We start from the raw sequence: 16,514 nt of genomic DNA, 5'->3' as shown, positions 1-16,514 counted from the left end.
CTTTCAGTGGATACTCCCAGGGAGGTCCCAAACCAGGATCAGAAGGTCTAACACTGAGCGGAGTCTACACACACATTAGTGGAGGTCACTGAATAACCATAGATGGTGCAGGAAGAGAGCCTGGTCTGAGGACTGAGAGTGAAGTAACCTTTAAAGAGACTGCCAGTGCCTCTGCCCTGGAGCACACCACCAGAAAGAAGGAGAAAGAAGAAGCTAGAGATGGATAGCAGGGACCCGTGGAGAAGGCAAATGGGTGGCAGAGGGCACTGAAGCTGGGCTTGGGTTTGCTTCCTCATCAGCTGGTAAGAAGGTTTCTGTTCTGGTCACATTGTGAGCGAGAAGACCAAGCAGCAGATCATCTTGTCTGTGTCTCAGGCACTGGCGGGAGAGCTTCAAAGACGGTAAAGATGAACTCATGACAGAAAGCCAGCCATGATGACGTGGATGTAGGGCTGAGGCATTTGGGTGAATAGCCTCACTTTGCTCACCCCTGGGTCACTGGGCAGTGGGTCTTGATATTTCTTGAGTTCTAAGAAGTTTAAAAGCCATTCCTTTTTTTTTTTTGGCCATGCCACACAGCTTGCAGGATCTGTTTCCCAACCAGGGATTGAACCTGGGCCCCGGCAGTGAAAGCACCAAGTCCTAACCACTGGACAGCCAGGGAATTCCCTAAAAGCCATTCTTGTGCTGGAAGAGGTCCTCTTCTTCTGAACCAAGTGTTAATTTCCCCCAGGGGAAGAGCGAGGCAAGTGGGCTGAACCTGGACTTCACTCAGCAGGACCACCTGAGACTGGAATCTAGGCATGGCCATTTCATGGCACATGTCCCCAGGCCAGATAGCCAACCTCTGAGCACCCATTTCCTCACCTGCAAAATGGGAATAACAGTATCAACCTCTTTGGACTGTAGGAAGAATTCAGCAAGCCACTCTGCATGAAGTGTCTGGAGCACCCAGCGCATGGTGGTTTAGAGAATTTATTCCCTCTTGCCTTTATCCTGTCCTTCACTGTTGCTTCCAGATGGCCTTCCCAGTGACCTCGCAGGGGTGCAGCTTTTTCTCACTTTGCTTTAGGTTCCTTTCTTTCATACGTTCTCCAGAATGAAATTAATCTTTTCCTCTTCAGAGTCTCATAATGTAGCACTTCTCAGAATCTGCTCTGGGTTATAATTATCTTATTCATGAGCCATCTCCTCCCCCTACACAGGAACCCCTCTAGGGAACTGTGATATGAGAAAGAGTATATCTGGTCTTTGTCTCCAGTTCCAGGCAGAGAGCTTCAAAATTCTTGGAATTTCCAGAGCAACAGGAGTATCTTTGTTATGCTGCTGGGGTGCCTCATGGTGGTCCCTTGAAAGCTGCAGGATGGGATCTGGCCACCAGAAAAGCCAGCCACATGACTAGAGGGTGGGGACTTTCAGCTGCCTGACCTTCAGGGAGGGGAAGTAGACTGGAAGTAGACTGAAGTAGACTGAGTTCAATCACATGGCCAGTGATTTAACCAACCTTGCCTACACAACGAAGCTCCAATAAAAACTCTGCATGTGGAGGTTCCATGGCGCTTCCTGGTTGATGAATGCATTGATGTGCCAGAAGGGTGATGCGCCCTGACTCCATGGGGAGAGGGCATGAAACTTCTGCATTTGCGACCCATCCAGAATTCAACCCATATGTATCCTTTATTTTAAACAATTGTAAGTTTAGTGCTTTTCTGAGCTCTGTGTGTCATTCTAGCAAATTATCAAAACTGTGGGGGTCATGAAAATTCCTGAATTTTCCCAAAGCACAGGTGACCTGAGGACCCCTGAAATGCAGCTGGTGTCTGAAGCGGGGGCAGTCTTGTGGAGAACTTTGCCCTTAATCTGTGAAATTTGTGTGTACTCCAGGGGGTTAGTGTCAGAATTGTACTGCAGTATACCTGGCTGGGGTGGAATAGGAACAGGAAGAGATTCATGTGTTAGTAGACTGTCTTCCAAATCAGGAACTGAATAAATATAGGTTGAACTAAGAAGAGTTGACTTAGTATTTTATATCCATATCAACATTGTTATTTCTTTGGCCTTCCTCTGATTTGGGGCAACCCCTAATATCGGGGTCTTGGTGGCAGATAGAGCCTGGCTTCCCCCACAAATGCTGAAAAGGTCAGTCTCACTGTGGCCAGGTCAGGATCAACCAATCAGGCGCACTCATCTTTGACTCTGAATCAGGAGCAAATCTCTCTGATAGAAGAAACATCCATCTTCCCAGGGTAACAATAATGCCACTGGGAGTATGCAGCAGCCAGTGCCATTGGGACAAGCTACAATAACTAGTATTCAGCTGGACAGCAACAGTGTATTCATCTACCTTGTTTCCTATGGGGTGATTTTTTGGTCCCTTTGATTAAAGTTTTGTTCATTTTTTCCTTATTCTGTTTTGTTTCCCTGCTCTCTTGGAAACCATATACTCTATTTCTACTCTTTCATAGTTACTCTTGAAATTTTGCCACACATATATAATTGGGATTTATCCCAGGGATGGAAGGATTTTTTCAATATCTGCAAATCAATCAATGTGATACACCACATTAACAAACTGAAGAATAAAAACCATATGATCATCTCAATAGATGCAGAAAAAGCTTTTGATAAAATTCAACATCCATTTATGATAAAACTCTCCAGAATGTGGGCGTAGAGGGAACATACCTCAGCATAATAAAGGCCATACATGACAAACCCACAGCAAACATCATACTCAATGGTGCAAATCTAAAAGCATTCCCTCTAAGATCAGGAACAAGATAAGGATGCCCCTCTTTCCCACTTTTATTCAATATTGTTTTGGAATTCCCAGCCACAGCAATCAGAGAAGCAAAACAAATAAAAGGAATCCAAACTGGAAAGGAAGAAGTGAAACTTCACTGTTTGCAATGACTATACATTGAAAATCCTAAAGATACCACCAGAAAACTACTAGAGCTCATCAATGAATTCAGTAAAGTTTCAGGATACAAAATTAATATACAGAAATCTGTTGCATTTCTATACACTAACAAGGAAACATCAGAAAGAGAAATTAAGGAAACAATTCCATTTACCATTTCATCAAAAAGAATAAAATATCTAGGAATAAACCTACCTAAGGAAACAAAACCTGTACTCAGAAAACTATAAGACACTGATGAAAGAAATGGAAGATGACACAAACAGATGGACAGATATAACATGTTCTTGAATTGGAAGAAACAATATTGTTAAAATGACCATACTACCCAAGGCAATCTAGATTCAATGCAATCCCTATCAAATTACCCATGGTATTTTTCACAGAACTAGAACCAAAAAATTTTTTTAAATTTGTATGGAAACACAAAAGACCCTGAATAGCCAAGACAATCTTGAGAAAGAAGAATGGAGCTGGAAGAATCATATTCTCTGACTTCACACTATACTATAAAGCTACATTAATCAAAACTGTATGGTACTGGCACAAAAACAGACATATAGATCAATGGAACAGGATAGAAAGCCCAGAAATAAACCCCTGCACTTACAGTCAATTAATCTACAACAAAGGAGGCAAAAATATACAATGGAGAAAAGACAGTCTCTTCAATAAGTGGTGCTGGGAAAACCTGATAGCTCCATGTAAAATAATGAAATTAAAACATTCTCCTGGGACTTGCCTGGTGGTCCAGGGGTTAAGACTCCATGCTTCCACTGTAGGGGGCGTGGGTTTGATCTCTGGCTGGGGAAGTTCCACATGCCGCCTGTGTGGTGTGGCTGAAGAAACAAAGAAAAGAAAAAAAGAACATTCTCTAATACCATATAAAAAAATAAACTGAAAATGCATTAAAGACCATAAAAGACCAGACACTATAAAATTGTAAGACCAGATACGATAAAACTCCTAGAGGAAAACATAGGCAGATTGCTCTCTGACATAAATTGCAGCAATATATTTTTTGAATCCATCTCCTAATGTTAATAAAAGCAAAAAGAAACAAATGGCTAATTAAACTTAAAAGCTTTTGCACCGAAAAGGAAACCATAAACAAAATGAAAAGACAACCTACAGACTAGAGGAAAATATTTGCAAATGATGCAACCCACAGGGATTAATTTCCAAAATATACAAACAGCTCATACAGCTCAATATCAAAAAAACAAACAACCCAATCAAAAAATGGGCAGAAGACCTAAATAGACATTTCTCCAAAGAAGACATACAAATGCCCAACAGGAACATGAAAAGATGCTCAACATCACTAATTATTAGAGAAATGCAGATCAAAACTAAAATGAGGTACCACCTCACACCAGTCAGAATGGCCATCATCAGAAAGTCTACAAATAATAAATGCTGGGGAGGGTGTAGAGAAAGGGAAGCTTCTTACACTGTTGGTGGGAAAAAATTGGTGCAGTCACTATGGAGAACAGTACAGAGGTTTCTTAAAAAACTAAAAATAGAGTTACCATATAAGCCAGCAATCCCACTCCTGGGCCTATATCCAGAAGAGACGAAAACTCTAATTCAAAAAGATACATGCACCCTAACGTTCATAGCAGCACTATTCACAATTGCCAAGACATGGAAACAACATAAGTGTCCACCAACAGATGAATGGTTAAAGAAGATATGGTACATATACACAATGGAATATTACTCAGCCATAAAAAGAATAAAATAATGCCATTTGCAGCAACACGGATGGGCCTAGAGATTATCATACTAAGTGAAGTAAGTCAGACAGAGAAAGACAAATATCATATGATATCACTTATATGTGGAATCTAAAAAAATGATACAAATGAACTTATTTATAAAATAGAAATGGACTCATAGACATAGAAAACAAATTTACAGTTACTAAAGGGGAAGGTGGGGAGGGATAAATTAGGAGTTTGGGATTAAGATACACATCACTATATATATAATATATATAAACAACAATGGCCTACTGTATATAGCAAAGGGAACTGTATTCAATACCTTGTAATAACCTATAATGGAAAAGAATCTGAAAAAGAATATATATATATATTCAGCTATATATATACATATATACAATTGAATCACTTTGCTGTACACCTGAAACTAATACAACATTGTAAATCAACTATACTTCAATTAATATATATATTATATATAAATATAAATATATATAATTTAACAAAGTCTGAATTTGATATCAGGATGCCTGTCTATACAAGGGCCTTAGAAGACTTAAACTTCAATCACTCCTCTTAACTTCTATGCCTTCATTGTCCTATATTTTAGTTCAATCCTTTATTTTTAAACTTACAATTAGCCATTTATTATTATTATCATTATTAACAAATAATGCTAGTTTAGATTTTACCTTTGGGCTCACAATTCCTCTTTGCAACTCACACCATCTTTCTGGGATAATTTTCCTTCCTTCTGAATGATATCCTTTACATGTTCCTTTAGGGTTGTACCTGCTGGTAGTAAACTCTTGATGCTTGCTTTAATGAAAATGTCTTCATTTCATCCTTGTTTTGAAAAATAATTTTGCTGGGTATGCAATTTCAGGTTGACAATATTTTTCCAGCATTTTGATGATGTTACTCCACTGTTTTCTAGCTTTTATTGTTGTTTTTGAAAAATTTACTCTCAGTCTAATTGTATTGTCTTTTGTAGGTGACCTGTCTTTTTCCCCAACTACTTTCAAATCTCCTTGTCTTTGGTTTTCTGCAGTTTTACTATGATGTGTATATGCATTGATTTTATTTGTTTTTGCTTGGTATATTTTATACTTCTTATCTCTGTGGATTTATGTCTTTCATCCAATTCTGCAATAGTCTCAACCATTACCTCTTTGGCTAGTGCTTTATTTCATTCATTCTCTCCTTATGGAACTCCAAATAAACATATGTTCAAATATCTCATTTTATTATCCATATTTCTTAATTTCTTTTTTCATTTTCTTGTCCATCTCTTTATGCTGCCCTTTAAACAGTATCATCAGAGCTATCTTCTAGTTCATTAATTTTTCTTATCTGTTTCTAAACTGCCATTTACATGTATTTCACATATCATACAATTTACCCATTTAAAGTCTATAATTCATTGCCTTCTAGTATATTCACAGAGTTGTGCAACCATCACCACAGTCAATTTTAGAACCTTTTCATCAACCCTAAAAAAAACCCATACCCATTAACAGTCACTCCCTATTTCCCCCAATCCCCCACTCACCTGCCCTAGGCAACCATTAATCTACTTTATGTCTCAGTAGATTTGCTTCATCTGGACATTCATCTAAATGTAATCATATAATATGTGGTCTTTGGTGAGTGGCATCTTTCACTTAGCATAATTCTAAACTGTCTTTTAAGTCATCTGTTAAATTCTTCACTTCAACAATTGTGTTTTAAATTTCTATAAGCTCTATTATTCCCTTTTTCAATTTGCCTAATCTTTTGATAGTTTTTGTGATTCTATCATTACTTCTTCAAGCATTCCATATATAATTATGTTATTGTCTGATAATATCTAGCAGAATGATTTAGAACCTCAAGTTTTTGAGGTTCTAAATCTGCTTTTGCTCATTCTTACTGAGGGTAGTTTGTTTCTTTGAATATTTGGTGATCTTTGATTGGAAATAAATGTTTAGTTTATCTTAGTTTGTGGAAAATCTAAGGTTTTAAACCCTCAAGAGAAATTGCATATGCTTTGCTGGGAGTCAGGGGTGCTAGAGACCACAGGATCTCCTTTCAAGGGTCTGGCTTACAGTAAGAGCCTTGGTTTCATTCTATCCCCTTTGCTAAAAACAATGTTGATAATGGCATGTGCCCCCCTGCTTTTTGTGTGTTAGGGTGGGGGTGCTGACCCTCACCCCTGCAGGCTGCAGCCCTGGGTATGTGTGATGTATTTCTGTGCATGGCATGACGTATATGGGCTTTCCTTTACTACTACGTGTCCAGCAATGCACAGAAGTTCTATCTTATCTAGTTTATCTACAGGGGAAGGGCCGCTCAGAGCACCTAGTTTGCCATTCTTCTACCTCTTCCTGGAAACCCCCAGCCTGCTTCTGTTTCTGCCCTTCTGCCCTGATTCTCCAGCTTTATTGGTGAATCTTGAGTCTACAAAATAATCCCCTCCCTCATTCCATTTCCTGTGTGGATCTCCAAAGTCCAATTCTATTTGCCCGCAACTGAGAAAACTGACTGGTAGAATAGCTTCTTAGTAATAAGAATGAAATTTGTGAGAACCAGCAGTTGCCCTGCCATGCTCTGAGGGCTTTATGTGTGTTAATTCCTGTAGTCATCACAACCTTCCCATTTTACAGATAAGAAAACTGAGGCACAAAAAGAAGGACTCAGGGCCCATTTGGGATTCAGCAGAAAAAGTCCTGTTTTTCGAGGAACTGGCTGCAAACACCCAGGAACTCATAAAGCCCTGACCTGGCCTTTCTGGCATGTTGTGTGCAGCAGTGAGTCTTGGCAGTGAGTCTGGGGTTCTCTGAGTTTTTTTCCTGGTTGAAAAAAACCCAAGTTCTAACTCAAGAGTGGAGAGTTTCCTTGACCGCGTCTGTGTGGACAGGCTAAAAAATGAATGCTACAGTGGCTGCAAACGCATGATTCAAGTGGTTTTGCTGCATTTTCAGCTTGACTGGGTAACTCTGAGAACAGACTCAAGATCCTACCTTTGGCTTGATCCAACAGAAGCATGAAATTGATGGTCAAGTGTGAATAAGTAGCCAGCTGTGCTCTGAGCCTCTAAATGACACCGTGTGGGGACTGGTAGGAGTGGGGCAATTGCTTCAGGGAGGAGAGCTCTGTTCTACGGATGAGACCCCTCTTCACGCCCTGTCTGAGGACATGCTCTCTCCTGGCTGCTTTCTTAAAAATGAAGCCATGTTGTTTATAATTATAACCATGTATTAAGCTCTTACCCTGTGCCAGGCACTATGCTTTAAAAAAGCTGCTTTTACAGACTTACTTACCTCTTTTACTCCTCAGAACGACCCTGTAACATCAGTACTATTATTCTCCCATGTCATGAATGAGAACACCACGGCTGGGGGCAGTGACTTTCCTGACACTCCACAGCCAGAAGGGGTTCCCAGCTCTCAGGGCAGCAGAGCCTTCCTGGGCCACTCCCCATCCTTCCCAGGGGTGTCCCTTCAGCCTGTTTTCTTTACCACTGAGCCAGATGGGCCCCCTATCGGCAGGTGAGTCACGACCCAAGGACAAAAAGCTAGCTCGTGTCCCAGGGCACCCAGTGTGTGTTTTCTCCCCTCCCGTGTGGATCTGGTCACCAAGGAGCCTACGTGCTGGATTTTCTCAGAACCACAGAAGGAACCAGCTGGGTCGTGCGCTCCTGGGTCTGGGCTTAGAGGATTTTTACCTTTACTGCTTCCCAGCTGGAATTCACCAGGTGCTGCCGGAAGGGCCCAAAACCTGAAACCAAAGAAAGCCTGGTTTCCTCAGTCCGTGCTTTGGGCCGAGGTGTCTCTGCTTCTGTGCTGCTCCCGCACCTCCTTGGGGACCTCTTGTGATTCCCTGGGCCATCAAGGACTCCACACACCCCCTTTCTTGTGGAGGCTTGCTACCTTGCCCGTCTGGAAGCATTTTCCAAGTCCTCTTGTGTGAGGCATTGTAGGGGGGCCCTAAAGGAATGTGGGGCTGATCCATCACCAAGTAGGAGGGCTCGAGAAGGTGTGAGCACACATGTCCAGTTAAAATGCATGCTGTGTAGAGGGACCAGAAACACACCCATGTGAATATGCCCAGTTGTCTGTTAACAAAGGTGCAAAAGCAATTCAATGGAGAGGGACAGCCTTTTAACAAATGGGGCTGGATAAATCAGACACCTATAGGCAAAAAAAATGGATCCCTCAGCCTGCACTGTATACAAAAATTAATTCAAAATTGATCATGGACTTAAATGTAAAAACTAAACTTATAAAACTTTTTGGGGAAAAAAAAGGGAGAAAATCTTGGGACCTAGTGTTAGGCAAAGAGTCCATAGACTTGACACCAAGTGCGAGATCCATAAAAGTAAAAACTGATAAAGTGGACCTCATCAAAATGAAAACCTTTTGTTCTGCAAAAGACCCTGCTGAGAGGATGAAAAGATACTCTGCAGACAGTTGTAAATCACATATCTGACAAAGGCATTGTATGTAAATCGTATAAGAAAACTCTCAAAACTCAACTTTAAAAGACAGTCTAGGGACTTTTCTGGTGGCGCAGTGGTTAAGAATCCACCTGCCAATGCAGGAGACACGGGTTCGAGCCCTGGTCTGGGAAGATTCCACATGTCACAGAGCAATTAAGCCCATGCGCCACAACTACTGAGCCTGCACTCTAGAGCCCACGAGCCACAACTACTGAGCCCGCATGCCACAACTACTGAAGCCCGTGCGCCTAGAGCCTGTGCTCCGCAACAAGAGAAGCCACTGCGGTGAGAAGCCTGTGCACCACAACGAAGAGTAGCCCCCGCTTGCCACAACTAGAGAAAGCCCACATGCAGCAATGAAGACCCAACGCAGCCAAAAATAAAAAATTAATTAATTAAAAAGAAAAAAAAAAGACAGCCCAGTTAGAAAACAGGCAAAAGACATGAAGAAACATTTCACTGAAGAGGATATACAGGTGGCAAATAAGCACATGAAAAACATTTCAACATCATTAGCCATCAGAGAAATGCAAATTAAAATCACAATGAGGGCTTCCCTGGTGGTGCAGTGGTTGAGAGTCTGCCTGCCAACGCAGGGGACATGGGTTCGAGCCCTGGTCTGGGAGGATCCCACATGCCACAGAGCAACTGGGCCCGTGAGCCACAACTATTGAGCCTGCGCGTCTGGAGCCTGTGCTCCACAACGAGAGGCCGCGATAGTGAGAGGTCCGCGCACAGTGATGAAGGGTGGCCCCCACTCACCGCAACTCGAGAAAGCTCTTGCCAGAAACGAAGACCCAACACAGCCAAAAATAAATTAATTAATTTAAAAAAAAGCCATAAAATCACAATGAGATGTCACTACACTTCTCTCAGGGTGGCTAAAATAGAAATCCTGGTAACACCCAAAGCTGACAAGGGTGAAGAGGAACTAGGTCACACATACATTGTTGGTGGGAATGTAATGGTACTGCCACTCTGGGAAATGGTTTGACAGTTCCTTTTAAAATTGAAAGTGGATTTCCAAGCACTTGCACTGCTGGACATTTACCCCAGAGAAATGAAAACTTATTTTCACACAGAAACTTGTACACAAATGTTCACTGCAGCTTTATTTGTAATAGCTCATAGCTAGAAACCAACTCAATGTCCTTCAATGAGTGAAAGGTTAAATAAACTGTGGTTCATCTAGATCACAGAATACTACTCAGCAGTGAAAAGAAAAAAGTAGAAACAACCCAAGTGTCCATCAACTGATGAATAAACAAAATATGGTATTACCCATACAATGGCATATTATTTGGCAATAAAAAGAAGTGTTATGTTACAACATGGATGAACCTTGAAAACATGCTCAGTGAACGAGGCCAGTCACAAAACTGTATGATTCCATTTATGTGAAATGTCCAGAAGTGGCAACCTATAAAGACAGAAAGTAGATTAGTGGTTGCCTAGAGCTTGACTCTGTGTGTGTGTGTGTGTGTGTGTGTGTGTGTGTGTGTGTGTGTGTGTGTAGTGGGGGAGTGGGGATGAGGATTAGGGAGTCGAGTTTCTTTTTGGGGTAATGAAAATATTCTCAATTGACTGTGTTGAGAAACGCATAACTCTGTGACTACTAAAAGCCATTGAACTGTATGCTTTAAATGAGTGAATTGTATAGCATGAGAATTATATCTCAATAAAGCTGTTAAAAAATTGCTTTAAAAGTGAAGGAGGGCTTCCCTGGTGGCGCAGTGGTTGAGAGTCCGCCTGCCGATGCAGGGGACACGGGTTCGTGCCCCCCGTCAGGGAAGATCCCACATGCCGTGGAGCGGCTGGGCCCATGAGCCATGGCCGCTGAGCCTGTGCATCCGGAGCCTGTGCTCCGCAACAGGAGAGGCCACAACAGTGAGAGACCCATGTACCACAAAAAAAAAAAAAAAAAAAAAAAGTGAAGGAATTATTGGTATAAACAACTTGTAAGAAGCTCAAGGGAATTATGCTGAGTGAAAAAAAGCCAATCTCAAAAGGATACATACTGCATGATTCCATTTACATTAGGCTGGCCAAAAAGTTCATTCGGGTTTTTCCATAAGCTCTTATGGGAAAACCTGAACGGATTTTTTGGCCAACCCAATACAATATTTGTAAATTATAATTTACATCTATAAACATAATTATAGAGATGAAGAACAGATTAATGGTTACCAGGAGTTAGAGATGGGGGAAAAGGGTAGGTGTGGCTATAAAGGGGTAGTTCGAAGGAGCCTTGTGATGTTGGTACAGTTACTTATCTTGACGGTGGTGGTTACACAAAGCTACACACGTGATAATACCACATAGAGTTATGCATGCATGTGCGCACACACACACACACACACACACACATACACACTGAGTTATACCAATATCAGTATCTTAGCTTTGATATTGAAGATGTTAACATTGGAGGAGGCTGGGTGAAAGATGCAGAGGACCAGTCTATACATTTTCTTTGCAAATTCTTGTGAATCTATAATTATTTCAAAATTAAAAGTTTAAAAAAGTGTGAGATTTGGTCCAGCGTTTCTCAAATGCTAATACAAATGTATATCTTATTAAAATGTAGAATCTGATTGGGCAGGTCTAGGGTGATGTTGGAGATTCTGAATTCCTAACAAGCTCCCCAGTGGTACTGATGCTACTGGCCCTTGGACCACACTTGGAATAGCAAGGCTTTGAACAACAACTAGGATCAGAATACAGAGGGGGGAGAGAAGATGGGTGGAGGTGGTTAGGGAAGTCTCCTGGAGGAGGTGGCGGTGACCCAGGACTTCATGGGGGAGGAGGAGGCAGAGAGGTTGGAGGGGCTGAGCCTGGGCAAGGTGAGACCCAGGAGAGGCCTCACTCTGGGAAGGAGCTTCTGGATGAGGTGTGTGGACGGAAGGGCTTGTTCCTATAACTGGGAACACTTATTTACCCTGTGTACTATTATGTAATTTAATTGCAATGAAGATTTCTAATAAAACGCAGTTAAACAGAATTTTGCTTTGGGGAGGACAGCAAACCTCTGAGACTAGCTTAGGAAATGTTTCCTGCTGCCTGGGGAGAAGGACACCATCACCCTCTCAGTGTTGCAGCTGCTTATTTTTACGGCACCCACACCATGCAGTGACCCCGCCAAAGCTCAGGCCGTGGCGCAACAGCAGCCAAGAGTGGTCAGAGACCTCAGTGTCTGGGTTCAGGCTTCTATTGTTGCATCTCAGCCCCACCACTTAGCAGCTGGGTGACGTGGAGCAAGTTACTTAGCTTCAGTGCCTTGATTTTCTCATCTGTAAAATGCACACTAATTATAATAACCTAAAAGGGTTGTTGTGTAGATTAAATGAATAAAACGGAGCATTTGCAATACTGCCTCAAACACAGGAAGCAGTGTCAGCGTTCTCCTTCATAGTTGTTATAGTTACATACCTCCTGGGACCTCTGGACAGATTAAACAATGCCACGTACAGCACGTATTGTTTCCAGAAGCTGGTAGATGCTAAACAAATGCTAAATCCTTTTATACTGTCTCTCTGGGCAGCGTGGGATGGGCTCCAGCTAGACCCTCACTCTGCCCTGATTCTCTCTGATCATTTGATGCCACCATTTCTCAGCCCCAACCCCCCTGCCTGGGCACCATGCCTATCAGTCAGGGGCCCTGTCCTTACTTTTCCATGTTGAGATTTCATGTGTACTTTAGGCCTCTATTTCTCTCTCCAGAAATTGAGAGGTCTGTACTGGTATGTATGTGTGTGTATATATATATATATCTGCATATATATAGAAAGAGATTTATTATAAGGTATTGGCTCATGTGATTATGAGCCACAGGCTGGAGACCCAGGAAAGCCAGTGGAGTAAATTCCAGTCCAAGGCTGAAGGCCCGAGACCCAGGAGCACCAGTTTGAGGGCAGGAGAAGACTAATGTGCCGGATCATGCCTTCAGACAGAGAATTCAACCCTCCTCTGCTTTTTTATTCTATTCAGACCCTATTCAGACCCTTAACGGATTAGATGAGGCCCAGTCACACTGGAGAGGGCACTGCTTTACTGAGCCCACCGATTCAAATGCTAAGCTCTTCCAAAAACACCATCACAGACACATCCATATAACGTTTAACCAGATATCTGGGCACTCCGTGGCCCAGTCAAGTTGACACATGAAATTAACCATCACAAGCCTTTTAGGATGGTGTGGCTAGGAGGAGGGACCGGGACCCTGGGGGCCTCTTGCTTCATCTCTCCTTCAGTGTGGCCCACGCGCAGAGCTCAACAGTTCCTGCCTGGCCCCTGTAGGGGAGGTCAGCCGCTGTCAAGTGGGCCTGTGACTGGTGGGCTCACTTCAGGGTGGGCACTGGGCTGCAGCTAGAGGTGACTTTCTCCAGCTCAGCTTTACCTGGAACCCAGCTGACGTTTTGAGTTCCATCTATCTGATTCCCGTGATGTATTTCTCAAATCATCAGATTCTGAGATGGGGAGGAGCTACGATTAAATACCTACCTCTGAAACCTCACCTCCACCCCAAACCCCGGACCTCAGGTCTTTAGAGCAGAAGTCAGTTCTGGAGAGGGCTGTGCCTCTGAAATTCTGGAACCTCTGGGTCTAGAGCACTAGCAAGTTTGACTCACAAAGGGTGAAACTTTCTCAGGGAATAGAAAAGTTTGGGACACGATGTCCCAGGAAGCTAGTGGTGTTTTCTGACTTTGACTGAATCTTACAGAATAAATAAGACTGGAGTTGCCGAGCAAAAAAGAAAAAGAAAAAAAAGGAAAATACTGAGATTAAGGAAAAATCACTGAGAAATCAGGTACCTCCTGGGATGACTGTAGGAATACTAAAAATGCAGTGACACCAGAAAAAATCACATGCTGCTTTAGAATCATATTCTAAAGCAGTGTATGCAGATCATTTCTTATCTGTTTTCAATTAGGCAAAACAACTCAGCAAATGAAGGTTTGAAGCTCTTGTTTTGCAGGGTCAAACCTTACACTTTAAACTTGGCAGGCCCTCGAGTGGAACTTGTGAAAAGGGGCTGGAGAAATCTCTTGGAATCAAGAGAGGCCCTCTGGAGGAAGGCAGGTTTTTCTCACTCTCCCATCGTCATCGTTTGGTGCCAGTCCGAATGTCTTGATCTTAAGGCAGTTTGTCAGAGCCCTTGTTCCCCCACCATCTGTCTACGTGCCAATTGTCTTAGTGAGATTTACACGTGAAGCAAAACCAATTAAACGAAAAGACTGCCCTTAGCAGCTCAGAGCATTTTTAATAAAGGAAGGCCACACTCTGGAAGCCAGTGAGTATTCCCAAATCGCAGCTGATTATCAGGTACTTCATCAAACAATCCAGAGTTTGCCAGCAAACCACAAGTTGACAGGACAGAGGCAGGGGTTGATGTGAGTCTAAGGCTTGCCCTGGTGCTTCAATATTCGTATTTCATTTGTGACAAGTGTCACATTTATCAGGGGTACAGTTTCCTTAGGAATTCAAGGGTAATCTGAACCAATCTCTAATACCCAAAATAACACAAATGAGAACAAGGGAGATAAAAGGTTTTCGAAAGAACTTTCTTTTCCTCAGAAGGTTAACAGGAGTTTGATTATAGTCCGAAAATATTAAGATAGGTAACTTTCAATTTTCCACACACACAGGAACCCTTCTCTCTTCAATGTTTCCTTCATCCAACACAATTCAAAAAACTTAAAATATGCCAAATGTGTCTAAAAATAAAGAGCTTTGTGAAGAATTCAATCCCTCCAGGGACCAGCTGTGACAACGACTGGGGGTGTCTGGGGTTGATTTTGAATGTGCTGGTGAAAGGCAGGAGTGGGTGGCTACCATTCCTTCTGAGTTGACCTTCTGGGGTTCAAAGTCTCTAACTGGTGGCTCTCAGGGTGCTTAGAGTTCCCTGGGTGGCTAAAAGCCCTCTAGTTTTGTAGGGGAGCTATGTGCCCCTGTCGGGGTGGGCACTGTAGATGGACTGTCTCAGCCTTATTAGGCTCTGTTCTTTCTGAGTCCCCTGCTCCCCCTTCCTTGCTATGCAGCTGTACCCCAGTGGATGCCACATGGGCCCCAGACTCGGACAGACGGCGCCAGCCTCTGCCTCCCCCCTGATGGGCTGAAGGACAAGGTCTGAGCCTAAGCCACATGTGGGCACCTACTGTGTATGCCACTCAAGGGTTATTTGAAGTGAATGACAGGACAGAAACAGAAAAGCCTCTCTGTCCCCTGGTTTTTTTTTTTTTTTTTAATAGGGCATAGCAGGAAGTTAGCTCCATCTGGAATTATTGGAACCACCAGTTGCCACTCTTTTTTCCCCATGAGGGAACTTTATGACCAGGATCAGGCAAGTGCGCATTCCATGGTCAGGCTAAAAGCAGCAGCAAGTGGAAAAGCAGAAAAGTCGTCTTACCGGTCACCACCACGCAGCTGGACTGGGAATCCATGAAACCGGAGTTGGGAGGGCGCTTCTGCGCCTGCGCGGGTCAGAGGCCCGGCCCTGGGCGCTCCGAGCGCCGCGCGCCCCTCCCGGCTGGTCGCGGGCCTCCCGCTGGGGTGGGGACCAACCACCCCGCCCCGCAGCGTTTTGGGGGCCCTGAAAGACTGAAGACTCTGGGGTGGGGGGGGAGGGTGTAAGACAACCCCCCTCCGAAAGCAGAAATAGCCAGCTCAGGACGCACAGGCTGCGGCAACAGAAAAGTAGAAGGTCGGAGCGCCATCAGGGTCTTTCTGGCCACTTGGGGGCGGGGTCATTTTGTTGGTCGGTGTGTTCGAACGTGAGCCACGAGTCTGGCGACCAACTGTCTCAGTTTGCCTGGGACTGGGATAGGACGGGGTTAAAAGGTGCTGAAACCCGTACAGCCCCAGTGAGTCAGGATGGTGGGGACCTTACAAGTTGTTTTGTTTAGACCTTGGCTTGATGAAATTTGGTAGCTCTTGAAACCGATTTTGCAAAATATGTTTAAAAAAAAAAAGGAAAAAGAAACCAAAACCACAGATGAAGCTTATAGTTAAAAGTGATGGTTGAAAGCACCTGCTGCCTGTAAGCTGTGGCTCCGTAGGCAAGTTAACCTGTGCCCCACCCGCTTCTCCTTGCAGCGAAATGGGGATGATCGCAGCACCGCTTCCTGGGTGGAGTCTTACCCCTGCCCACTGTCCCCGTACCTCCCACAGCCCTGGGGGCAGAGGATCACTCGGCCAGCGGTGTCTGCTTGGGCTTCCCTGGCTGTGCTCTCACCGTCCCCAATTCTGCCTGCATCAGTGCTGAATAGGGCGCTTGGCTAGCTACAAGCACCACTAAATGCTTTCGCATGTCACCTGGCTCTGTAGCCCATTCCTCCTCCTTTTTGTGTCACAGTAACCAAAAGAGCTAACATTTGGGGCTAGTTAT

The 16,514-nt window shown here is 43.5% G+C and overlaps 1 protein-coding gene across 6 annotated transcripts in view; it reads right to left on the bottom strand.

Moving 5' to 3' along the window:
• The window catches only part of PGPEP1L (pyroglutamyl-peptidase I like), a 49,635-nt gene extending 33,524 nt beyond the window's left edge, over nt 1-16,111 (bottom strand). Inside the window, exons 1-3 of one of the 6 annotated variants that reach the window (XM_049706111.1) lie at nt 15,537-16,096; nt 12,316-12,420; nt 8,357-8,409 (exon numbers count right to left, since the gene is read on the bottom strand). Coding sequence is in view for 2 of the 6 variants with exons in the window: in XM_033431459.2 (XP_033287350.1) it covers nt 8,357-8,409; nt 15,537-15,570 (87 nt within the window). In the remaining 4 variants the exon portion in view is untranslated. Of the gene's footprint in view, nt 1-8,356; nt 8,410-11,514; nt 11,622-12,315; nt 12,421-15,536 lie in introns of all 6 variants that reach the window. The other 5 variants (XM_049706112.1, XM_033431459.2, XM_033431457.2 and 2 more) reach the window with 5 other exon arrangements.
• Between the last annotated feature and the right edge of the window lie 403 nt (nt 16,112-16,514).

The sequence above is a fragment of the Orcinus orca genome, chromosome 2 (assembly GCF_937001465.1).
Source record: "Orcinus orca chromosome 2, mOrcOrc1.1, whole genome shotgun sequence".
Lineage (NCBI taxonomy): Eukaryota > Metazoa > Chordata > Mammalia > Artiodactyla > Delphinidae > Orcinus > Orcinus orca.
This window is presented reverse-complemented; position numbering and strand designations above follow the sequence as displayed.